Raw genomic sequence first — 26077 nt, 5'->3', positions numbered from 1 at the left:
GTAAAACGAACCGATCTTCTCTTGTTATCTTGGATTCTTTTCTACACTCCAGGATCGTAAAAGATCCTTTCTAATCGATAAACTTTTGGTTTTAAAAGTCTGCGTTCCCGCAGAGGTGTTACGACTCGATCGCGTTCTCGAATGGGACTGAGTTTCGGGCCGTCCGTTGCCCGATGGATACGTGCTGATGTTGGTTCTGATTGGAATGATTGCTAATGGGATGATTGAGGTCCACCACTTGATATCCACCCCACCTACAAGGGGGAGTATGGCCGGAGAACTACACGCCCCTGCATGGTGATGTTTGTGATGCGTTCTTGTTGAGTAGAACACCCCTGGCAAACCGCTACGCCAACGCTTCATGGCGACTCGGACCTGAACCTAAACACGGATCCAGCAGGATCAGTGACAAAGTAATCTAAATCGAATTTTTGCTTCCCCCCGTGCTCTGCTCTGCGAGTAACAAGCATTATCTAATTCTGCCGCTCACGTCCGCAGTATCTGGCACGATGGTCCACGCAGGCCCCTCTCAAGCTCGGGCGGAGTACCGATGGGAGACCGACGGGCTTATCTGCGTCGGCAAAACCGATGTTGTTGTTTTGCTCTCCGCATCTCCCTTATCATGAATCGCCAAGAATTTGTCAACCGTGATTGAATTAAGGCGCAATGAATGGGACATCTTCGGGGACGTCTTCTGCGCCATAACGCAACCGGTGGGATGTGCGTAATGTTCCCGAAGCTGTTGTGAGGCGTGTTTGGAATATGCCATTCGCCACAGGGATCGGAATGTTTGAACGAGTTTTTTCTCCGACGAGTTTCATTTGATTACGAAATGGTTTTTTTAAAACCAATTTAGAGTTTTTGAGAATAAAAAACAAACACCGAAATATGTGGTATTTTCCAGTGAATACTCATCTCATGTCTTGGGGTTTCTAAAGCAGATAAGAACCATTCGTTCAGATGTTTCTCATTCAACCACGGTCAGGGGATCACTCTAGGACGGACATTGTTGTTCTTTGACATTTTTCAAATTTTTGACCATGAAGAAGTTCACGTATTTTGCAGTGGGGATATGCTTCATCTTATTGATGTCTTCTTTTGCGCATGCCTTATCCATATCAAAAAAACAGTGGGAAGTGCCAGACGTCGACGACGAAGTAGGAGTGGAAGATGCAGTCCGAGAAAGAAAACCGGAACCGATGGTGGTAAGTACAGTCGGGTTGGAATCAAACACATTTCTCAAACTACATCTTTTCCGCCAGCGTTATTTACCAGCTTGTCCACCGGAACAGCGTGCTGATCACAAAGGAAGATGCCGTAAAGTGTTAAGATGAAACTTAAATATATTTTTGATCATTTAAAAATACAGTTCATGTAGCTTGCGATACCAAATTCTTTCGGTCGTTCTTAAAAACTATGTGTTACATCATTAGTTAATTGTGCAAAGGATTAATTATTTATACACCAGAATAATTAAATCTATGTTTTCATAAGCCAAAGTAGAGGAAGATGGCATAGAGCGACAATGGTTTGTATTGCAAAAAAATATTTTAATTAAAATGTCCATTATATTTAGCCGTGTATTGTTTACAAATTCAATGCATCATCAAAAGGTTCGTATTTCCAGCGTTGATCATGTGTCTTATTTTGAGCGTTACCTCAGTTTAGGCAGATACGGACTATCAGGAAGTGCCCTGCAGTGACCGGAACAGGGTGCAGATACCGAACTACAAAGAAAAGTGGGAATAAACGATCAGAACAGACTATGCAGAGGAGACTAAGATAAATGAAACCTCGATTTACATCTTAATGAGATAAATTACATAGTCAAATATTAAAGTCATCGTACCACAAATGGCCGAGCTAGTGGTTATCCTGATGGAATGCAAAGCAAGCTAGTTGATCGTGACCATTCGATACCCTTAATTCTTTTTTACAGACATGCCAACCGCCTATCTAACGAACGCCCAACCAAGCGGATGGCATCAAATCTCGTCGCAAACGTGTGGGAAATACCGAGGAGAGGAATTTAAGAGCGATTAGTTCAGACGCCGTTGGTCTGGCGATAAGACGCCTACCAACATACGGTATCCAATGACTATTGGCCGTAGTGCACTGCTCATCACCACTTTTCTACAAGAGTGCGAAGACGACAGAAGTTGTATTGCACGTAGTTGAACTATACAATAATCTTGCCGGTCCTTTTGTCAATAGCTTAACAGAAGTGCAGTGCCAAAAATATAATAGCTAATAAGACGGCTTAATTCCGTTAATGCTAGTGCATTTGTAGCATGTTGCTCTCAATAAGATAAAATTACAGCATACATCCTCGAAAGAGTTCTCTCAGGAGAAGGATCGCAATATTCTACCAAATATACTCAGTTTGTGAGGTATATCCAATCTAGATAAATCGCGAATAAACTCCACCTACAATCACTTGAATTTTCTCTCAGATAGTCGATCGTCAAAGTGGATAAATTTCCTGTGAAAATATTAGCTTCTTTTCTATAACAAGCGCATAAGTCTGTGTAGAGAAGGATAACTGTGCGGGTTTCCAACGTTCACCAGAGGAAGCAATGGGGCTGATTAAATTATTGTTTCAAATTAGTTTGGTGACTTTGATTGGGGTCGGAGCGAAAGAACAAGAGGAAGTAGAGACCACACAACAACCTGCAATGGTAGTACTCTCGGTAAAACATAGAATTTTTTATTTGTTTAAATTGCCTCAATATTTTAAGGTTCCCTAATGCACTTTTCTTGATTTGTTTTCTTTAAGCGATTCATGATTAACGTTCCAATAATTTGCCCAGATGGAGAAGTTGTGGATCACCGTGGAGTATGCCATCGACAGTTGGGATAAACCGAAATAGAAAACAAAAAGTAAAAAAACTAATTATAGGATATTTGTCAGGAACCTTTGGTCTGATGAAAAAACACATTTAGACCAAAGACGCACTGCGCACTGACACTTTTCCACACCCGAGTTAAGACGACAGAAATTAATGTGCATGTAGTTTGCATGATTTACACAAACATCTGTTTCGGTTCTTCTGCCAACAACTCTGACCGGTTAACAAATGTACAACGATTGTATGCAGCAAAAAAAAAAAAAAAAAAAATGGTGCCTAAAAGGCGATCTCTGAACTGCAAACAATGTCAACGTCAAGTGTTTGTCTAGAAATGCTCATGCATTCACAGCACGTTGCCCTTGATAAGATAAAATAACCGTAGAAATACTCGAGACATTTGTCTCGAACAGGAAGAGGAGCACAGTGTTTCTTGGGAAATTCACTCAGTTTTTGCGGTCAGTCCAGTCTAGATAAACCGAAAAACATTCCAACCTCACAAAGGTTGAACTTTCTCTGGAATCAGCGGTCGTCAAAGTTGAAAAAGTTTCTAGGCAAACATCGCCAACATTTCTGTACCAACAGCATACACCTGTGTAGAAATAAAAGTAGCAGAAATGGGGTTGATTAAATTGATACTTCTAGTATTTTTGGTGACTCTAATCGTGGTCGAAGCAGAGCCCGACACGGAGGAACCGCAAAATTTACTGAGCCTGTTCAAAAAACTACGCATAACCTCGGTAAGTAATTTACTGTTTTCTTTGTATAATTTGTCTCTTAATTAAAAAGTTCACGAATACACTTTATTTTCATTTTGCTTTTAGCGATTTATGTTTGACGCTCCAATCAATTGCCCCGCTGGACAAATTTTGGATAACCAGGGAGTATGCCGTCGACAGTTGGGATAAAGTGAAATGGAAACTAGAAATAAAGAAAATTACTGATAGTGCAACGCAACATGCTTGCTTCACCTCCTATAGTTTATATGTTGGCTTTACAATTGGCATGTTGTTTGGTCATACGCATATCCCTCGTCAGGTTTTGCTCCACTTGGTCCATCCGGCTTCCTCATGGCATACCTCAACCAATTGATCCTAGATACATTTTCTTCACTTCGCCACCACCAGCATGTCCGGTTCAACAGACAGGTCAGCAAGTTCGTATTAAAAAATACAGTTGATAAGGTTTACTTCCCTACGATCGACGATCGCACTAGGTCAACCATTTCTGTTTACCCGTTCTAAATCAACTCAGTATGAAGAAGTTTACAATAAAAGCGCTGGTCATGTGCCTCATTCTTGGCGGGATTCTTGTTCGGTCTGAGATGAACGATCTCTCCCTTGAGATTACACCATAGAGCTTCGTACGCTGCTGGTTGAATAATCAGAATTTATAAAACACGAACTCGGCCCAACGAGCCAAGGTACTGTGAAGCACCCGATGAATGAGTGGCTCAATGACCCAATAAGGTTCCATCAAGGAGTTATGAACCTACCAATTGAAAGACCTATTCACCCATGTTGTAAAAATTTGGTGGCGGTTGTATATACTTTGGAAGGGCCTAACTATCGAAAATCAACTTCCAACTACCTTAAATCAGTAAACTTATGAACAACAGACACAACAATCCATGGATAGAAAGCCATCCGTAAACACAAAGCCAGACTTAGCTAAACAAGCCGTCAAAGAGGAGGCTCGTTGGGTTATTGGGTGGACCATTGAACCACTTATTCGCCGGGTGGTAGGAAGGATCGTTGTAGATAGCTGCTTCACGGAACTCGCAATACTACACATTTGTCTCGAACAGGAAGAGGCTAACAGTGCTCTTGCAAAATTCGCTCAGTTCGTGCGGTCAGCAAATATTATTGTCTTTCCTATAAAAACAAAGTCTGTGTATATTGAATTGCTGCACAGAAGATCGAAGTTCAACAAAGAAAGAAATGGGGCTGTTTCAATTAGTGTTTTTGATTAGTTTGGTGACTTTAATTGGTTCAGCTCCCAATGCCTACTTTGATGTTGAAGTGTCAACGAAATCTAACGAATATGAGGTAGAAAATTTCTTAGTTTAAGTTGTCGCAGCATGATAAGGATCTCTTATGATGTCGTGTTTGTTTGTAACTTTCAGGCATTCATGTTTTCCGCCCCAATCAATTGCCCCGATGGACGAGTTTTGGATCACCAAGGAAAGTGTCGCTGGCGATTAGGATAAACCGACAAGGAAAATGAGAGGTAAAAAAATACTAATACGTCGACTATCCGGGGCTCTATTAACCAGGGGGCAGAAACGTTCTGAAATCTTTATCTGATACTCGTCGTTCTACTATCCTTAACTAAGGTCACGCCGCATTCCTTTCGTTTGTATAAAAGTACTGTTATTAATATGTTATTTCATACGCTATTCCATGATTTATGTTTGGTAAATAATCTTTTATCCTCAACTTATCATTTTTAAAAAGTGCAAATGATGCCACTTTTCTTTTGTTTTTTTTTTGTTTTCAGCTGCCAGATAAAGCTATGCCCTACCAACTATCAACACAGATTAAGACGATTTTAATGTGTAGTACGCCGTGGTTCGCTCCATAGCATCATGCTAATTTTTTAAAATGTTCACTGACCACCGGACCTTTGAATGGAGCCGATATTCTCCTCTTTCTTTAGTTAGAGATCTCAGGTGCTTTCCTAAATATTTGGTTCGTAAACAAAACTTATAGTTCAAGGGAATTTTAGATGATTTTCAAATTTGAGTACTATACACATATTTAATTTTTTTTTTAATATACCATAACAGCATTCCAATCGGCGAAATTTTCGATCACAATGACAAACGATGACGAAATAAACAAATATACGACTACCTTGGACATATCAGCTGTTAAGTTATTGTGCTAAAAAGCAAGAACCGTATGGGAAAGGAAAGAAAATAGAACGCATCTGCTACCACTATATAATGCATGTGAAATATGAAATCTGCGACGGAAAATCGAACAAATATTCACCTAACTTTTTAATGTATGCTCAGCAGTGTACCCTACACGGAAAAAATGAAACTTGCAATATGTAGCTGGACATATTAGCTATTTAGTTGCATAGCAGTGTTTTAGTTTAGCTGAAAAATGGCAAAGCCGTCAACCGCATCGGGCACATTTATTTTAAATAACAAAAACTGAAATGGATTACTTGAGTATTGCTTCATCATAGTGGAGAATGATACCAACAAAAACAACTTATTACAAATAAAATTTTAACTTAAGTTAGGAATGAATTTTGCATTTCTGAATGTCCAGTATTTTTCATACCAGAGAACATGTTGTTTACCTGAGCTCGGACATCAGCGAACCGCTCAAGCTCTCGGCCGACTTTTTGATGCCAGATAATAAATCCCCGAAAGTGCTCATATGGAATATTAAAAAAAAAAATCAGCTGATAAGATTCATTTCCCAGCGGTCGGCGATCACACTTGGTCGACCATTTTTGTTCAGCCGTTCAATCTCAATTCAGTATGAAGAAGTTTACATTCAAAGCGCTGGTCATGTGCCTCATTCTTGCAGGGCTCTTGTTCGGTCTGAGACGGACGATCAGGGACAGATCAGCGACCAGGTGGTAATGGAGGTTACAGATACTGCAGCACACGGGGGAAGTCAAACCAATCGAACAGACTGCAGATGAAGACTAAGAACAAGGGCAAGTTTGTTCAACTAAAATTGATAATTATAGTGTCCAACGGACCCAGGGAAGTGCCTCAATTATACCTAGATCTTGTGTTTTCTAGATTGATCTCGACGCACCTCACTAACCGTAGCTGCGTGATACCCTCGACCCTGTTTCAGCACACACTTACTTCCTATTTTACGAACGCCAGAGCAAGTGAAAAACATCTTATCACAACCAAAACGTATGGAAAAACCCGCGAAAGGGAGCTTAAGTGCGGTAAGTTCACCATGTATATAATTGTACCAGAGTATCATTTCCATTACCGATTACAAAACGTTCACAAAAGCCTACGACGTGATCTGACGAAACTTCCACTTTTCCCCACCACTACGAAGACGACAGAAGTTCAAGTTCACGTAGTTTGTGATTTGTATAAAAACCGATATGGTCGTTCTCCCAACATCTGACCTGCGTTGCAACAACTGAACTGTTGACAATGTCAACGTCAAGCGGAGTTTCTGTAGTGTTAATGGTAGTGGATTCACAGTGGGTTGCTCTTGATAAGAAACTTTAATAGTAGACGTAGTCGACACTCATCGTTCAGTTTGTGTGGTCAATCCCATCCAGATAAATCTCGGATACAAGTGACTTAGCACTTTCTCTGAGATAGATGAAAGTTGAAGTTGTTAATGTTAACATAACAACAAAGTCTGTGTATAGGACATTACTGCGCAGGATATCAACGTTCAACAGTGGAAGAAATGGGGCTGTTTCAATTATTATTTTTAGTTAGTTTGGTGACTCTGATTGGTTCAGCTCCCAATGTCAACTTTACGGAAGTGTCAACGGAATCACTCATTTCCGTGGTAGAAAATTTAATATTTTCATAGTTTGACTTGTCGCAGCATGATAAGGACCTCTAATGCTGTTTTTCGTTTTTGTTTTTATCTTTCAGCGATTTATGTTTGACGCCCCAATCAATTGCCCCGATGGACAAATTGTGGATAACAAAGGCAAGTGTCGGCGGCGATTGGGATAAACCGACAAAGAAAATATGAAGGTAAAAATATATCTGACTACGTCGGTTATCCGGGGCCATTTTAACCGAGAGCGGATTGTTCGCGGATCTAAAACTGATAGCTTCACAACCGTTTTGAAATCTCGAAAGCCAAATAGCAAAAAATACACTACCATGCCACTTTTCTTTTTTTTCAGTTACCAGATAAGGCCATCCCCTACCTACCGTCAAAACAGATTAAGACGAAGTATTCTAAAACAGCCAAACCAGTGTTTTAAGCATTTAGCTACGGTTAAGTGATCACTCTGGAACGTCCATTATTGTCGTAAAACACTTTTCATAACTCTGATTACAATGAAGTTAACATACTTAGCACTGGGCATATGCCTCATTCTTTTATTGGCAACTTTGGCCGAGACCTCGCCCGAGTCGAACGTCGAGACGAAAGCTGGAAACGATAACCAAAACGACCAAGCAGCAATTATGGAAGATGCAGCTCGTAAAAGACAAAACGCTATGGAGGTAAATTATGCCGTCACTATTCTAAGCATTTCTAAAGCAACATCTTTTTCTTGCAGGTTTTTATAGTACCTCCGCGCCCACCCTGCCCACGGGGTCAAATATACGACGACCGCTATGAAAAATGTCGTGAAGTGTTTAGATAAAACACGACAACGTTTTAAATACTTTTAAAACCCACTCAATTTAAACAGCAATTGACTCCATGCATAGAATTTTGTTAAAAGTTCTTCATTAAATGTTTGAAATCATGTTTTCTTTCATTGACCGTATTGATGCAAATATATGCTTTTCTAGGGTCAAAGAAGATATCATAGTTTTAGTATGATTTATAATACACAAACTTTTATCATTTAACATGTCTAATGACTTAATGATTTTAATGAATCCGAACTCCCAATTCATAGAACACGTTGTGCAAAACACCGGCGAAATAATGTGAAATAAAGGGCTTACTCCTTATATGTAATTTTCGTTGTAAATCGGAATCTAATCCTAATTTGTGAATCTTCCGTTTGTGCAAGCACATTATTTTGTGTGCGAGAGGATGATTGTGTGTAACCGATTCCTGAAAACAACACCTCGCTCATGCGTCGTCCTATTTTTTGGGGGCAGATAATACGCTCGAAACCGCTTCGAATGTTGCATTAAAAAACACAACAGATAAGGCTCATTTAGCCACGGTCAGCGATCGCACTAGGACGATCGATACTTTTCAGCCCTATACAGTTTTCACATTCGCTTCAGCATGAAGAAGTTCACATGGTTAGCGCTGTGCATGTGCCTCATCATCGGCTTGGCCCTAGTTTCGGCCGATACGGACGAACAGGAACAGGAAGCTCAGGAAAACGGCGATCAGGTGGCAGCGGAGGGCGCAGATACTGAAGCACAGGGAGAAGCGGAAGAACAGGCGGCAGTGGAGGGCGAAGACACCGAAACACAGGGAGCCGACGGAAAAGAAACCGAACAGACTGAGGGTATCGGAACTCTCGGTTTACTCGCACCGAATCAGGTAAATTATTACTGTCGAAATCTTCAATCAATTGGCAAATTGATCAAACGTATTAAATTCGTCCCTCTTGGTTGCAGGTTAACATTTTCGTTGCGCCATTATCCTGCCCACCGGGACAACGCGTTGACCACAAGGGCAAATGCCGACCAGCGATGTAGGTGAGTGATTCTGTCGGACGATAACACGGCCAAGCGAGTGGAGCTTTGTTAAGCTAAAATAATCGTCTCCAACGAAATCAGTGAAGTGCCTCAATTGACAGATCTAGTGCTTTCTTGATTGACCGTTACGCATCACGCTGATCGTGGCTAAGTGTGTGCCCTTGACCTTTTTTCAGACACACTCACTTCCTATCACCAACGCCAGAGCAAGTGAAAAGCATCCTATCGCATCCGAAATGTTTGGGGAATACCACGAAAGGGAGTTTAAGTGCGATGTAAATATTTGTACCCCCAGCATCCATAACCGATTTCAAGTGGTCTGGTACGAAAGACACCTTCAAACATGCAATATCGTATGATTATTGCCCAACGCACTGCGCACTGTCACTTTTCCACACCGGAGTTAAGAGTAGAAGTGAACGTAGTAGGCAATGTACGCAATAACCTTCTCCGTTTTCCTGCCAACAACTCTGACCGGTTAACAAACGTACAAAGGTTGTATGCAGCGAACAATTATGGCGACTAAAAGGCAATCTCGGAACTGCAAAAAAATGTCACCGACAAGTGGAGTGTGTGCAGCGGTAATGCTAGTGCATTCACAGCATGTTGCTCTTGATAAGATAAAATAATAGTAGATCACCCTCGAGCCATTTTACCCGGGCGGTAAGAGGCCCAGAGTGTTCTGAGAAATTTCGTTCAGTTTGTGCGGTCAGTTCAATCTAGATAAATCACGGAAACACTCCGCCTTCTCTGAGAGGGGCTTAACGTCGAGTAAAGGAAAACATTAAGAAAGAAGAATTGTTAGTGTTGCAAAGGTCTATAGGCAAATATTAGCATCTTTCCTTTACCAACACCTTACGTCTGTGTAGATTAGGATTGCTGTGCAGGTTAACAACGTTCGACAGTGGAATAAATGGGGCTGATTAAATTATTGTTTCTAGTTAGTTTAGTGACTCTGATTGGGGTCGGAGCTGACTCCACCACGGAAGAACCAGAAGATGTATTCGATCTGTTCACGAAACACGATGGAATAGTCTTTGTCCCGGTAGAAATTTTGTTCTTCTCTTTGTTTAATGTGCCTTTCTAATGCACTTTTCCCCTTTACTTTTCCTTTTAGCGAATTGTGATTGATGCGCCAATCATTTGTCCCGCTGGACATATTATGGATAACCAGGGAGTGTGCCGTCGGCAGCTGGGATAACCCGTAAAGGAAGTTAGAAATAAAGGATATAAATATTTGCTCCAATGGAACATGCAGTATTTTGTTCTAATTATTTGCTATTTAGTAAAAGAACCCCTTGTCCAATTTTGCTAGCTGATCCAATGTTATTGTTCAATATTCAAAAGAAAAATCTTTTCTTTGCTATCCCGTGTGTGGCGTATTTACAAACGTAGAGTTAGTCAATAGGTAAAATAAGTTTTAATGCGTACGTTTTTTCCTATTCATTTATTGAACATGTTGTTTTAAAAATGATCCAAGTATGGTTCTTACTTATTTATTTTTCCTACCGGATCATTACAACCGGATCATCCCGAGTTCATATCACGAATTGATTACTTCCTTGTGTTTGCCACTTTTGTGCACGTTGATATGTGTCAGAACACATGCTGTCTAGACAACTCATCGCTCGACTTTTTGGTCCCAGATAATACGGTCAAAAAACCCTCCGATGGTGCATTAAAAACACAGCTGATAAGGTCCATTTAGGCCCGGTCAGCGAAAGCACTTTACATTATTTTTCAGCCGCAAACAGTATTCAGTATGAAGAAGTTCACATTCGAAGCACTGTGCATTTGCCTCATTCTTGGCATGGCTCTAGTTTCGTCTGAGATGGACGATCAGGGACAGGAAACTCAGGAGATCAGCGACCAGGTGGCAATGGAGGACGTAGATACTGAAGCCCAGGGAGATGTCAAACCAATCGATTGGACTGAGAGTAACGGAAACTTTAGTGGAAAAAGAGTGGAAATGGTAAATTATTTAGTCGATTACTGAAACGGTCCTCTAACTCTTGCCTCTCTTGTAGACCTAGTTTCCCATTGGACGACACGAAATTTAAACAGTTCAATTTCGACCATTTCGTCCAAATCCGTAGAGGAGTCATAAACAGTTTCAATCTAAGAACAACACGTCTAAGCGAGGGGAAGTTTGTTAGGCTAAAATTGAAATGATCGTGCCCACCGAAATCTGTTAAGTGACAGATCAAGTGTATTCTTGATTGATCGTGCAGCGTCGCACTGAAAGTGACTGCGTGATACCTTTTTCCATGCCCACAAACCGCGTATCAAGCAAACGTCAGGGCAAGTGAAAAGCATTCAATCTTATCGGAAAGGTTTGGGGGATACCGCGAAAGGGAATTTCGATCGATTAGTTTACCGTGTAAATAATCCTACGAGAGCATCACTTCCATTACCGATCGAGTGTGCTCTAATGAAAAGACATCTCCGGGCCAAAGATTTCTGATTAAATTACATTTTCAAGTTAGTTTCGTGACTCTGATTGAGATCGGAGCTGACTTCATTACTTGAAAAACTCATAACTTCAGTAGAAAATATGATGTTTTATGTCTATATTTTTAAGGTACCTGATGTACTCTTTTTATTTCTTTCAGAAAATTGTGATTGATGCTCCGTTAATGTGTTCTGCTGGATATGTTATGGACCGTCAGTTTAAGTGCCGGCGACAGTTGGGATGAACCGAAAAGGTCAACAGAAATAAAGGAATGATGAAAGTTGTGCATAATTATGACGCTATGCACCTTATTTGAAAGTGATGAAAGTGATAGGCATAGACGAGGGGTAATTTTTGGTAGCTGATCTTTTACTTTCATCTAATAAGTTTTAGAGAATATTAAATTAAAGACCTTTTCCCGCAACTCACTACTCAGCAAAAACCACAAATTTGTTTGAAATAATTGAAAATAACAGATTATGTATGGTAAAGAATGTTCAATAACAACGTAATGAATTTTTAAAGTTATGATTTCCTACTTCTACATAATTAAATATATGTTATTTATGAGCTAAAGAAGAAAAAGCTATCTTGTCCATGTTTTGATCTCAAATAATAAGTGTCATTACATTCGAAATGTACAATTTCAAACCTTACATTCAACACGCTGCTTAAAGCCCGATTGAATCGTAACTACAAAAAGGTCCAAGCATGGGGAAATATTTAAAAAGAAATGGGAATTATCCTGTCCAACGGATTCTGTAAATTACTATAATTGACAGGTTCAATGGTTTTTTGATAGATTGTTATTACGATTGCCTCTTTTTTCAAGCTTGTCTAACGAATGAGCAAGTGTAAAACATCCAATCTTGTCCCAACAATTTTGGGAAATTCCGCGAAAATGAGTGTACGTTCGGTAAGTCTGCCATGTGAATGATTTTACTACAAAGCTACTACATACAACTGATTACTTAACAGATGTTTACCGGTTTTATGAAGCGAATAGTTTTTTGCGACTGAAAGGTTTCTCTGCACTATCAACAATATCAGCGTTAAGCGAAGTGATTTTAATGCTAATATTAGTGCATCCATAGCATGATGCTCTGATAAGATAAAACAACGGTAGACACTCGGGAGACGTTTCACCGAAGTGGGAAGAGGCTCAGTGTTCTTAGAAAATTCGATAAGTTTATATGGACCGAATGAACATTCTACCATCGGATGAACATTTTCTAAACTTTCTCTGAGGCGTTGATTTGGAGTTTGCTAAAGTTAGCTAGACATTCATTTTGTTTAACAGTGGTCTGACTTCTGGACACCTTGAAAGGTATGATGCTGAATGATAATTGACCGTGACTCTCTACCACACCTGAACGAGGACGACAGAAGTTCACGTGCACGTCGACATTTACAGGAAACCCTTATCGGTTCTTCTGAGAAAAACTGATCGAATAACTGATGAGTTGAGGGTAAATGCGGTGCACGCAGGAAATTATTGTGGCAATAAAGGCGATCTCTGAACTGCAAACAATATCTGCATCAGTGTTAATATCAGTACATTCATAGCATATGTTGCTCTTGATAAGAAAATGAAATAGTAGACATCCCCGAGACATGTGTCCCGAGGCTGAGAAAAGGCTCACAGTGTGCACAGATCTACCATCGGTTGAACTTTCTCTGAGACAGGCGGGCGTCAGTTGTTAAAGTTTATAGGCAAACTTTAGCCTTCTTCCTTTACCAAAAACATACATCTGTACTAGTCTTACTACCAAGGATTTAAACGTTCAAGATTGGAAGAGATGGAGCTGATTAAATTATTGTTATTAGTTTGTTTGGCGTTTTTGCTTGTTGTCGGAGCTGACTACACAGAGAAAAGGGTAGCGAAATCTAATACAAGGTATTACATGAAATAATTCAATAGTTCGTACGACGTGATTTCTTTTCCTTATAGGGACGTGTGATTGATGGACCAAAAATTTGCCCCAAAGGACTTATAATAGATCAGCAGGGAAAGTGCCGAAAACAGCTGGGATAAATCGAGATTAGGAAGATCAATGTTTTGATCAACTCTGATCAACTTTGATCAACTTTGATCTACTACAACGTGTAGTTTCGAACGTTTGACAATCGCGAAATGTAATTTCCAATCAATTTGAGCATCAAATAAAACAAAATGTTCTAAAAAAACCCTAGTTTTTCCATTTGGTAACCAAATTTATCACTTGTGTATTTTTGATGCAGTGATTCACCGTCAAAGTAGGGCACTCTAGACTGGAATGTTGATTATTCTTTGCAAATAATCTGCTTCGGTAATAAATCCATCGTTGTCTTCTTAACACCGACGGCGCAGCTCCTTCACACTGGCCCTAGTAATATCCCGCCATAAAAGGCAATTGATGGTCTCCGGTAGATTCCAATCCATTTCCGGTAACTTCTTTGCGCCGGGAAAGATTAGATAGGACAAACTCATTCATTGATATGCTATGGAAAGTTGTATTTTGTTTGAAATTCTTATCAATCTCGATGTGCTTATCTAATCCTATGCACTGGTGGTGTTTTATGGAGTAAACTCCACAAATAAATTTACTAAAATATTGAATGAAAATAAATAGAAAAATGGTAGTTTCATTTCACCACAAAACACACTTGCGAACCACTGAAAACACCAACGAGCTTGTTGTTTTTTTATATTTCATCCACCGTTCAGTTTGGAAATAAATTGTTTACTGGGAAGTAGCTTAGCCCAGGGTACGGGTATTGCCGATAAGATATCTGATAAGGCCATTGAAAAGTGGACAATTGAAAAGGCGCTGCCGTTGTGTTTTACTTATCACCCCGTGCAGTCACTGAGTTGAGTTTAATTGCAAACCACCCATCGTAGGAGAAGGATCTCAAGGTGAATCAATACCTTCATCGTAATTGAACGTTCGGTTCCGAAAAGTCGCGTGATATTCGTAGCGAAAAGCAAAATGAAGCTGACTATGTTTTTGTTTGCTGTTGCCGTACTGGCTTGTGTGGTTAACGGTGCCCCAGTAGGTTGTGAAGATGAACCGAAACCACTCCCACAACCCATGGAAATAAGTGCGCGCATCAGTGCGTCAAAGGGCGCCGCGCAGAAGATAATGGATTTAATAGGAGATGGACCAACCGAAGCTTCGGTAGGTCAAGTGCAAACAGAAGTTGGGGAGTCAACTCGAACAAACAAGGCAGTGTAGAGTTTTGTTTGCTAATCTATTTATTTGTTCCAGAAGCTTAACGTGATTGATGCGCCGAAAATTTGCCCGGAAGGACAAAAACTTGATCATCAAGGAAAGTGCCGACCCGTACTCGGTTAGACCAGCTTTGCTGTGCAGATATAGTATTTCGATGTAAATAAAAATTTGAATTAGAGTATCATAAAACGTTTATGTTTTCACTTCAAAACCCTCTGGGCTGCACGATTGGAAGATTATTCTCACTATATCATCCATTTTCACAGCTATCGGAAGAACTCTGCAATCTTTTTGCATTTCCCTCTGCCATCGAGCGCGTCTCCCGGCTTACAGATGGTAGGAGCATCGATAATGGCGAAACGATTTGGATTTTCTTTGGGACCATCGCTGGTTGGACTCGTTATTTCTGGTTCATCTTCTGCCTCCGTTGGTAGCTCGTCTTGTGAAAGAATTTCGTATGTGTATGAATTTAATTGGTAAACTACTGGCTGGTTGTAGTAATGGAGCTGCTGTGGCAGTTGAACATCGCCGATATTGCTCTTGGGTAGATACAGGCACTGTACCAGTTGGCAAAACACCAAACTGTAAATCACAAACGTTATTGATCGGTACATTTTTTACAGTGTACAGTGTCTTTCTTATGATCTTGACTTATCGCCACTGAAGAAGCGATGGCTTCAAGAGATCACTTTTATAGACAAAATCCCACCCAAATTCGAAAGAAACAAACAGAACAGAATTTTTTGGTTGAGTCAATCGGTTAGGGTCCACAATTTAACCTTGCGATTAAGATCAAATATTTATTCAGCAAACAATATTCGTCTCATTACGCATGGGGGAGTATGGCCTTACGAATTCAATCATAACGCTCATTTCAGGTGACTGTTTCAACTGTTGCTGGTTTTGTATGAAATTATTTTGTAGTTTATGCAAGAAAATTTATAAATGAAACAAACCGCGCAATATTATTCGTAGCTCAACGGATAACTCAAATTTATATTTTGTAATGGTTATTATCTTGAAATTTTATCTGTGCTAAAATTTACTGCGCCTAGGAGGTTTTTCTCATCGTGTGAAGTAATATTGTTGTCTCTGTTACACCTATTAGTCCCTCGGCCCAATTCGAAGTATATAGCGATCCTTTTCTCACATTAATTTGTCTCTTTCGTTGAGCGTTGTCAAATTTGACATGTTTACAAATAAACACAACCACGTGCGATTCGAAGAGGTAACTTTAAAAATTTAAGTTCGTAAGGCCCGTAAAAAGTACATCATGAAATCGAAAAGAAAGCGTGTCGATTCCGATCGGTTGTTGCAACGCAAAGCCGGTAATGGGTTTAAAAAATCGAATGGAAACCCGTTCGAGACCGTCGTGATGAAATCGAAGTTTGCCGTGTTGAACCGTGACCCTCAATCCAAGCACCCGGGAGCGTTGAAACGGCGTGCCATCGAAAATCGTAAACAAACGCTGGGCAAGGAATTTGCCGTCCTGCACAAAACGAACCGCTTCACGGACGCGAGAAAGTTTGGCGCAAATCCCGTGCGGCAACCGTCCGGTAAAGCGCTGAAAATGCAAATGTACAATCTGAATCTGACCCATCGTGGCCAAACGTTGGCGGAATTGGAAAACTTGGACGATGTGGTTGATGATGACAATGATGAGGATGAGGAGACCGGCCGGTTGGATGGTAATACAGTTTGATTTGTTTTTTGTTGGTCGGCCCTTTACTTTGTCACAGGAATGAATTATTCAATTACTTATCACCTCTTTTAGACGACTTCACCAAAGCGACACATTTTGGCGGAGGATCCGATGACGAAGGTGCAACGGGTGGAAGGGATCGTAAAACAGTGATCGAAGAAATGATCGCCGAGTCGAAGAGATTGAGGACGGAAAAGCAGCGCGACAATGAGATGTTGTTTGAGAAATCGCAAGAACTGGACAAAGACTTGAAGCTGCTGATGTCGCAAGTTGGAGCACACATGCGTACGGAGAAGGATCGCCCCACGCCGGACGACTACGATCGTGTGATGCGCGAGATGATCTTCGAGCGGCGGGGTACGCCTGCAGAAAAGGTTAAATCGGAAGAGCTTGCACGAAAGGAGCAGCAACGGAAGGAAAAGCTTGAGCAAGAGCGTTTAGAACGCATGAAGAACGATGAGGGTGATCGGGGGAAGGATAAAATCCGAAAGCACCTTTCTGCTGACGCCCTGGACGATGGCTATTTGTTGAATGACGACGACGATAATGGCCCTTTGGTGGACGATGATGATGGAATAAACGGCGTAGCTAATGGGTACGATCCGAGAAAAGTGTCGCTAGAAGCTGCGGGCAAATCAAACCCAAATGAGGAAGATGATGAGCCGGCCAGTGAAGATGGTGAAGACGATGATGACGACGATGACGAAGAAGGCGAAGATGATGAGGATGAATCTAGTGGTAGCGATGCTGATAGTTTATCCGACCTTAAAAACGCTGCACCAGCTAGCGACGACGATGAAGAAGCAGAGGATGAAGAACCAGAACCGAAAGATGATAAACAAGAATCAGAAAATCCTGTTGATTCCATTCCGATGGAACCGATTCCCCACTTCATTGAAATCCCGAGGCAGTACGAAGATTTTGCTGAATTGCTCGGAAAATATACCGTTGAGCAGCAGGCTGTGGTTGTGGAGAAGATTGTTCAGAGAGCAAACGAAAACAACCCGCGGGCGAAGGCGCAACGGCCGGTGATTTTTGTCTACATTATTCAACATCTCGTGGATCGATTCACCGTGACTAGTCTCGCTTCGATAACAACGGACTTCAAAGCGTTACATCTGCTAACGCCACTGCTTTACGATCTGGCCAAGAAAGATCCGGCCGGCACCAGCGGAATGTTCCATGATATCTTGCAGGAAAAGTACGCCGACTTTCAAAAGCATCCCCAGCGCCATCCACCCTTAGCAACACTGATCGTTTTGAAGCTTCTTCCGTTGCTCTTTTCCGCCTCAGACGCGCGGCATTCAATCGTAACGCCGGGGCTGGTGTTTATCAGTGAAGTGCTGACGCAGTGTCCTGTCCGCAATCGGCGCCATATTGCTACCGGGATGCTGCTCATTACGACAGTGTTGGAATGTGTCGAGCAATCCAAGCGTTTTCTTCCGGCGGTACTTTCCTTCCTAGCTGAGGTCATCAATCAAGCTTGTCCTCCCACCCCTCCGCACACAACCAACAAGTGTTTGCATCCGTTTAAAGCTGAGACCGCGTCGTTACTACTGGCACCAAACGAGGAAGCTGTTAAAGTACCCAGCGAAGGGTTAAAATTGATCGCCGAAGATTTATTGCGGGCGGAAATGACAGAATCGTTTAAAATTCGTGTTGTTGCCACCGCGGTTTCGATGATCTCTACTTTGAGCACACAGTTGTGCGATTGTCCCGCCGTCGAGACCATTGTCCGACCCTTCTTGAACCAATTGACTGCGCTGGAGACAGTCAAGTACCCAACGAAGGTTAAAACGTTACTCAAGAACGTGCGAGTTAAGCTGACACAACTGGTTGACAGACCGGTAAGGTACCTGGTGGCACCTCAGAAAAAGCCAAAACCGTTGCGTTTGCTAGAACCGAAAATCGATCCAGTCTACCATGAGATTGGCCGTCTCCCCAGGACGGAACTGTCGTTGAAGGAGCAACGGAAGAAGCTTATACAGCGGGTGAAGAAGGAGAAGCGCAGTGCCGCACGCGAAATTCGTCTCGACAATGAGTACATCGCGAATCTACACCATAAGCGACGCATGGAAAGCGATCGGGAGCGCAAGGAGAAGGTCAAGAGACTATTAGGAGAGGCGACCATCCAGCAAGGCGAGCTCAATTCGTTGGATCGTAAGAGAAAGTATCGCAAATAGGGTGTTAGTAGCCAAACATGGTTAAGCCGACAGGGCATGATTTGAAGCAAATAAAAAAATAGCATTAAAAAAACCCCATACTTTTTTTCGTTGGTTTCTTCTTCTTTCTTCTTTCGTTACGCGAGTCGGGATATATCCTCCTAAACTAAGTCGAACAATTTGTTCCCTTACTCGTAATCAGAGGCGTACCGACTCTGTCCGAACTCCTATGAAGGGGCTCGTCATTTAGGACCGGCTATAAAAGCCATATGTCCAGCCGCCGTCCACGGGAGGGATAATTCCTTCCGTTGTCAGGACACAAGAACTCATGGTCCGCTTGTTTGACTCAAACAGCACGAGATGTGCGGCAGCTATGATTTGTCTGACCTGAGCTCCAGCTCGGCGTGACCACGCGGTCGTGCCGCAAGCTAACCTTACTTTTCCGCTAACCCTTTCAGGAACCTCGTGCACTGCTAACCATCCGCTCTGATGCAACGCCGAACTGGAACTGTTTCGTTGGTTTAATATTTTTCGTTGTTAACGAATTTGGAAGAAAAATATTTGAAAAATCGAAACGTCAGGTGAATGAAAATGTAAACAAACATCAGAATTGTCAAAACAACTACTTGACGATTGGCCGCGCAGTTTGCAGTTTCACATCGAATTAACATTTATTTCTGCACTTTTGAAAAAGAAATGGTGATTTTAAACTTCTTTATTGTTGAACCAAACCTTAAAGTCAAAGTTCAATAACAGAACAGTGTAGAACGGTCTATTTTGTTGGTAATTGTTATCGATTCCTGAACAGAAGCACAAACAACATGACGGAGCCGAGGTAAACACCTATTTTTTTCGTTTCGTGCATTACACGGTTCATACTTTGTTGAATCTTTCTTTTCTCTGATAGCTCAGAAACTACTAAAGTGCCCGACTTTAGTTCAACAGATCCAGTTATTTCTCCAGAAGCAGATGTTCTTACGGACACATCCGAAGAAGCGTCGGCTGGAGAATACTGCCGGGACTTCCGGTATAGACATCGTTCATCAGATAGTTCGGACAATGACGAAGATGACGACGAGGACGATGAAGAGGATCCTTATTGCGAGTTATTCATGAATGCTTATCGCTCTGCTCCTGCATCTTCCGACGAGGGCGACGAAGAGCAATGCACAAACGAAAATATTAACCTCCCGGAAGCCAAGCCACTGTCGCTAATGGAGGACTGGGATCTGTGGGACTACATGAACGAGAGCGAGCTAAAGGAGCGCTTGAAAGACCACCCGAGACTATTCGAAGAAATAACGCGCAAACGGAAACGGAAGCTAGCAGACGAAGAGGAAGATGCCGGAAATGCCGACGAGGATCTCAGTGATATGATGAATAGATTTGTCAAGTACATTCGTGCAGATCCTACCAATGTGACTGGTTAATCATTTAAAGGTAAGAAAAGCCAAGATCTCTGGATGCGCTCTGGATAGAAGAAATGATCTGCGATAGTGTAATTGACCCCGCGATGTGATTACTGCACGATTACTTTTGAGAATGTGATAAACCATAAAGAGAAATACATATGAACTTCAACTTCAAAGAAAGAAGTAATACGTTATTTCAAATAAGACTAGCTTTGCATTTAATTCAACATTATGAAATTCTTTTTTATTAGTTTTATAGTCTTACAATCAACAACAATCTGTTGTTTAAATCGCTTGTAATGCATCCGTAGATCCAGCTATATATCCAGCATAGAGAATAATGAAAAATGTAAATCCCATAAATGCCAGATTGTACTACAGAAGTGGATTCCTTTGGACGTTGTTTCATACCGTTAACGTTTAAAAAAAGTTACGAACTTATCACGCAACATGCTAAGTATATAATAAGTTCGAAATCGTGTAAAAATCTTAATTGATCACGCTGATAATTTATGATGAAAATGATAACGATTGAGTGGCTATCACGGAAATGAATTGCACTGCTGAGACGCTATCTCTAGTGTCCGCTACCCGCAGCGACCTCACCGGGTATCTTAAGGCGATGAAGCTCCGGAAACTGTGGCGGTCCCATTGGTCGGCTGGTCCGTGATTACAGTCACTTGTCCTACTTCAACCGTCTATGGGAGGAGGAGATAATGAATTGGTAAATAGTCGCTTTTTGTCATCGATTGCATTACCACAAACGTCCAATTTCAAAACAGGACTCGTTCACTCACTTGACTCGTGCTGAAACTTTCGTTGTGCGACTTGCCAAAATTTCCATCTTCGATATCGTATCCTTCACGATTTCCACAGCACAGGCACATTTTGGTATCACTTAAATCACGTTTTCGGTTGAATCGATTCGATTCGAAATTATGCTGGAGCTCCCTTTGTTAGGGCTAGTTCGAACACGCCGGATTCGAGAACGGTTCGAGTGCAACTGAGCCTACCACGATAATAGCAGGAACTTGAAATATCACGACGAGACTGCCCTCGAGCACCGAGAAAAGGAGAAGCGTCACCCGGACAAACCCGCGCGATGACTAAGTTCCTTCCCCCCGGCAATGCAAAGGAAGTTTGCAGCGCAAAAATACACTTACTGATTATGACGGCATGCCGTAGAACGATTTGTCTGTGTGGCCGTTTTTTTTTCTCATTCTCGCTATCCGTGCGTGACAAATATCTCAGTCAAATGTGCACACTACCGTCTATGGGGCGGCGCGGTATCCAGGGTTTCATAACCGATAAACGGTCGCTTCTTATCGGACTGCGATAGGCAACCTTGGCGGTCTAATGGGGATGCAACCTCACTCGTTCAAACACCAACCGTCACAAGGCCGGACGTACTGTTGCAGTTGCAGTAGCTGGATGTACTTAAAAAAACGAATGCACATTGGCGATACCGATGCGAAGAACGCAGTTTGCGGATGCTTCCGTCCAAAACAAACAAGGTGGGATTTGTTTGCAGAAGATTCTCACACATTTTTTTACCAACCAGTTAGTTAATGTTTCTCTGTATTCGTTTTTAGCACAGTGAATCATGTTTTACACTGAGACAACTAAGAAAGCAGAGTCGAGCCAATGAATTTACAACCGATGCGCACTTTAAAGTGGGACGTTTGTTTCCATCCATGTGTCTCCAATTAGTGATTCATTCATTCAACAAACATGGCCTAAAAATGTGATTTGGAGCAATCACAGATTATCATTACGACCCCTTCCTATCTTTCATTGCCGTTTTAGTATCTATAAAACATACCATCATGATAACGGAATCCGGAATGTGGTTGATTTCCTATCTGCCCTGCCTATTAAATATGCCGATGCGTACTTCAAAAAGCCACCGATAACAAACACACCCACCAGCGAAATCTGTTACTGACTGTGTTAACTGATAATGAGTGTAATTTGAAAGTGCGATGAAAAAGACAAGAAACAAAGAGACTATCGCTTGAATCCAGCACGTCGTTTGCAGATTTTTCACGCGATACTCATCTTTATGGTTGCCGTTTTTTGGCGGGGGTCGCTCGAAACTGTACACAGGCGCGCTGCAACTCCCCTGCCAGGGCGGCGGGGTCGCCAAGGAGGTTAGCGTGCAGAATCAGCTCCAAAAGTATCATCGATTTCTCGACCAGATTGCTGGGTGCGTCCGGTTCGGGGAAAATTTTCGGCAACGCCAGAACCGGTGCGATAATTGTACGCATTTCCGTCGGCCGCACAAAACCGTACAGACAGAAGCGACGCATCAGCTGCAGGTAGCGGATGGCAAAGTGTAGCCGGGTATCGTCGAACTCTTCGCGCAGCAGATTAAGCACGTCGAGAGCGATCAATCGCCTCGGCACGCCGGCAATATTGCCTGCAATTTGATGGACAAATGGAAGCAAACACAAGCCACTTCGCAAAAAAGATGGTATTGGAGGACACTTACCACGGACCACGTTTGTGCAACGTGCTGGTAGGACCTGCACTCGGTATGAGGTGAGGAAGTGGTGGAAGGCGTAGGCACACTCCCGAGGTGCATGCATCGTGCGGAGGTACGGCAGGATGCTTGGACAACCTTGTTTTATTTTCTCCAATATCTTTCTCATATGCGATACACTTCCCCCCGTCATGAAAAGTCCATACACTCCGATGTCTGTTGTGAGTGCCGAATCAAATGACGATAGATAATACAACATACTGCTTATTTGTTGAATATGTATTGTTTTACTCACTTTCCTCCAAATAATCAATACACGCTAGAAGTGCAGCATACTGTTCCTGTCTAATTTTCTGCCTTCCCAACACTTCAAGAACCGAAGATCTCCTACCGAAACCAAAGGACCTGAAAAAGTTAATAATTTCGTTAAAATGAATTCAAACAATGTTCACATCGTTCGTTTGATAATAAGTTGAGCGTCATTAGGTAATTTGTTGGCAAACCGAAATAAATGAATTGAAAGCACAATCAAAGTGCTTATGTGCTAATTACACAATTCAACCACAATAAAATGGTAACTGTTTAGATTTTTATGGTGAGCTTGTACGGGCACTTTTCCAAACAAGGAAAAGACCACGTAAAAAATAGCTGTTTGGAACTCGCGAGGAGAAGGTCAACGTAACAGTAACCACCTGCCGTGCAGATGGTGGTGCAAAGGTCTTGCTAGATTTCATAGAATCTGCACCACTCTGTGACCCTGGACCGGTATGCAAAACATCAACATGGACTCGAGTATGTGCATGCGGTTTTTCGTGCACCCCAGAGCTTGACCGCTAAACGCGGGGGGGGGGGGTTTCTGCTTGTTTACAGTTAAGGGCTCGCTCGAAACCCGGGAGCTGAAGTCACGGTCAACCCTCTGGAACGGTTCGTAACAACGGCGTGCCAAAGGTTTAACCTATTTAAAGCGAAGGAAACCGGTGCAGCGCGAGTATTGTATGGGCTTGCGTCGTTCGATCGGTTCGAGAGTGCTGCTGAGACAGCCGGGAAATTCGCAAATCATCATCGTAGCTCTCGTCGTGCGGGAGGAAAGTGATGGGAAAAATGTGCACGATTGTGGCCACCGTTTTGTGCAGTACGTTGCTGTTGGTGTCGATTGTCTTCATCGGTGCCGTTAGTCGGTTGGAGGAGACGGGTGGTGCTCGGTATGGTGAAGGAAAGCGGTACAACGAGCGGATGGTTGCCGAAGAGGCCGGCCAGTGGGAGCTAGTTTCCGCGGGAACCGTTGCTCCGGCGGAACAATTGGTTCACTTCGATGAATTGAAGCGGGAACAACAACAACCGCGAGGTCGCGGGTTAGACTCGATGCTGGATGAAGATCTGAAGGCCGAGAATAGTCACGTGGTCGTGCAGGTGTACTCGGTCGACTCGGATCAGGAGCTGCCAAACGAAGCTTCCTCTGGTGGACCGACCGTTCGCACGATGAAGGTGCACAAGTACGGAGTGCAGAAGGAACAGATGGATGGCAGGGCAACGGATCGGGTGGAACGGAAGGTATTCGCTCCGGCACGAAGTATCCAGGACCAATTGGCCAACGTAGAGTCGGCTGAGCAGCAACAGCAACAGCAGCAGGAGCAGCAGAACCAGCCGATGGCCAAGGAAGCCTTGCTTCAGGAGCGTTTCTACGTCGATGATAGTCCCGATAGGGAACAGGTGCTACCGGCTCGTCGTAGGTACAGTGCCACCTTCGGTGGTAAGGACGAAACGTCCGACGACACCGAGAAGGAGCCACATCGGGCGGCACCAGCTAAATCCCAAGCCATTCCACCATTCTTTGACTACAACGAGCAAACGAGTCAGCGGATGTTGGATGAATTCTTCGCCCTGCGCAATCAGGAAGCTCTGGCCTCCCGGCGATCAAACTACGACTGGGACGAGGGACAGTTCCGCTCGCGTACATTGGAGGAAATCAAAAACCAACACCGGGCAACGGTTGCCTCGCGGAAGAAGGTACCGGTGGACTATCCGACTCAAGCCGGTTCTAGAAGTGAATCCGATATGAGCTACGATCGGTACGCCGACTACGGTAAGAAATGTCTCTCCATTTCCCAAACAAACAGAGGTGTCAGAGATTCTTTTACCATCCACAGCTGAAATGGAACAGCGTATGGCCAGCGGATTTGGACCACACAAGCTGGGCCGTAAGCAACGGGCAACACCTTCAACCGCCGGTAGCTCAACGCTCGTTCTCAATCGAACCCCGATCGTGTCCACTGACGGTGATGGATCCATGCCACTGCCTGGTAAGGGTATCGAGCGCTCCCGGTTCCATTACTCGCTCCCCTCGATGGTGTTCAACCCGTACGCCTGGGACCCGTACCATCTGAATATGCTCCGGTTTCCGCAGTGTAACGCCTGTCAGCAGAATGCGCGAGCCCTCTGCGGCAAGTGTGGCATGTGCAGCGACTGTTGTGCCCACAGCAAGTGCACCTGCGGCTGCCTGAATGGGTGAACAGCTCAGCTCAGCCCCGCACGCATAAGTTACTTTAGACGTAATAAAACTGGAAACCCTTCTCAAGTAGAACAAAGTGTATCCTGTTACCAGATTCTATCGCATATCGTTTTTCCAACACACTTACCACTTTCGCCGGTGCTTGAAGTTGTCCGCGAACCACTTTCGAAACATTGCCAACAATTGCACACCGGACACAATTTGGACACTCTCCCATTGGATTGTTTACCTCCAGAAGAGCTCCGTCGTTGCAGCAACTCGAGCTGCCTGCTTGGATCTGTTGTTTGGACTTTTGTTTTTGGCGATCGTGGTATCACTTTCAGCTACCGGCTTTTTCGGGGGTGTACTACACCACAAGACACAACACAAGATAGGCAAAACACGGGAGATAAAGTTACCGCCGGAATTTTCGGCGACCCAAAAAAGCGTCAAGCCTTACCCTTTTCGGCGAGTTTTCAGGCAATCCGGCATTCGGACCTGTTGCAGTAATTCAATAGGGCGGTTTTTTTCCGTTCCCGGAAAAAGTAGGTCGCCGGGTGAATGTAAGCAATGGAACCGCACCGGTTGCATATACACGGCCATCGGGCGATCGGTCCGCAGCGTCATTTTCCATCGAACAGTGGCCGGCAGAGGAACCGGTACAGTCAGCCCCTCAGGTGGCGGGTGTTTATTTTAGCGCAAAGCAAACCAGCTGCCCGGTGCATAGGCGACCGTCAACACCCGGAAACAGGGCGGGATTGTCTAGTTTGGTGACCCACTTTCGGAGATTTCCCCGAAGGAAGCGGATAAGCATCCGCCTTTGGCTCGTGGTGGTCAGTATATAGGGAGATAAAAAAAGACCTACAAGCGTTGTGCAGTGAACAGTTTCGGTGACGCGCTATGGCAAGGAGGATCGGTTCGGTGTGGCTACTGTGGGTGGTTGGGGCGATGGCCCAGTGCGGG

The 26077-nt window shown here is 43.1% G+C and overlaps 4 protein-coding genes across 4 annotated transcripts; 3 read left to right on the top strand and 1 right to left on the bottom strand.

The window, feature by feature from the left end:
• Positions 1 to 16095: 16095 nt before the first annotated feature.
• On the top strand, positions 16096 to 18824 carry LOC131262323 (nucleolar protein 14 homolog). The gene is made up of 2 exons (XM_058264300.1): positions 16096 to 16556; positions 16643 to 18824. The coding sequence occupies exons 1-2, from the start codon at positions 16142 to 16144 to the stop codon at positions 18751 to 18753; spliced, it is 2526 nt and encodes an 841-aa protein (XP_058120283.1). The 5' UTR covers positions 16096 to 16141; the 3' UTR covers positions 18754 to 18824.
• A 533-nt stretch (positions 18825 to 19357) lies between these two features.
• LOC131263305 (nucleolin-like) lies at positions 19358 to 20343 on the top strand. The gene is made up of 2 exons (XM_058265482.1): positions 19358 to 19567; positions 19640 to 20343. The coding sequence occupies exons 1-2, from the start codon at positions 19554 to 19556 to the stop codon at positions 20160 to 20162; spliced, it is 537 nt and encodes a 178-aa protein (XP_058121465.1). The 5' UTR covers positions 19358 to 19553; the 3' UTR covers positions 20163 to 20343.
• A 1861-nt stretch (positions 20344 to 22204) lies between these two features.
• Positions 22205 to 25309, bottom strand: LOC131261938 (uncharacterized). The gene is made up of 4 exons (XM_058263810.1): positions 25263 to 25309; positions 22922 to 23031; positions 22636 to 22842; positions 22205 to 22563 (listed from the first exon to the last, which is right to left on the bottom strand). Exons 1-4 carry the CDS (start codon positions 25307 to 25309, stop codon positions 22205 to 22207), a joined length of 723 nt encoding a protein of 240 aa, XP_058119793.1.
• LOC131265834 (uncharacterized) lies at positions 23719 to 25135 on the top strand. The gene is made up of 2 exons (XM_058268165.1): positions 23719 to 24709; positions 24774 to 25135. Exons 1-2 carry the CDS (start codon positions 23719 to 23721, stop codon positions 25133 to 25135), a joined length of 1353 nt encoding a protein of 450 aa, XP_058124148.1.
• Positions 25310 to 26077: the final 768 nt, after the last annotated feature.

This window comes from Anopheles coustani, chromosome 2 (genome assembly GCF_943734705.1).
Source record: "Anopheles coustani chromosome 2, idAnoCousDA_361_x.2, whole genome shotgun sequence".
Lineage (NCBI taxonomy): Eukaryota > Metazoa > Arthropoda > Insecta > Diptera > Culicidae > Anopheles > Anopheles coustani.
This window is presented reverse-complemented; position numbering and strand designations above follow the sequence as displayed.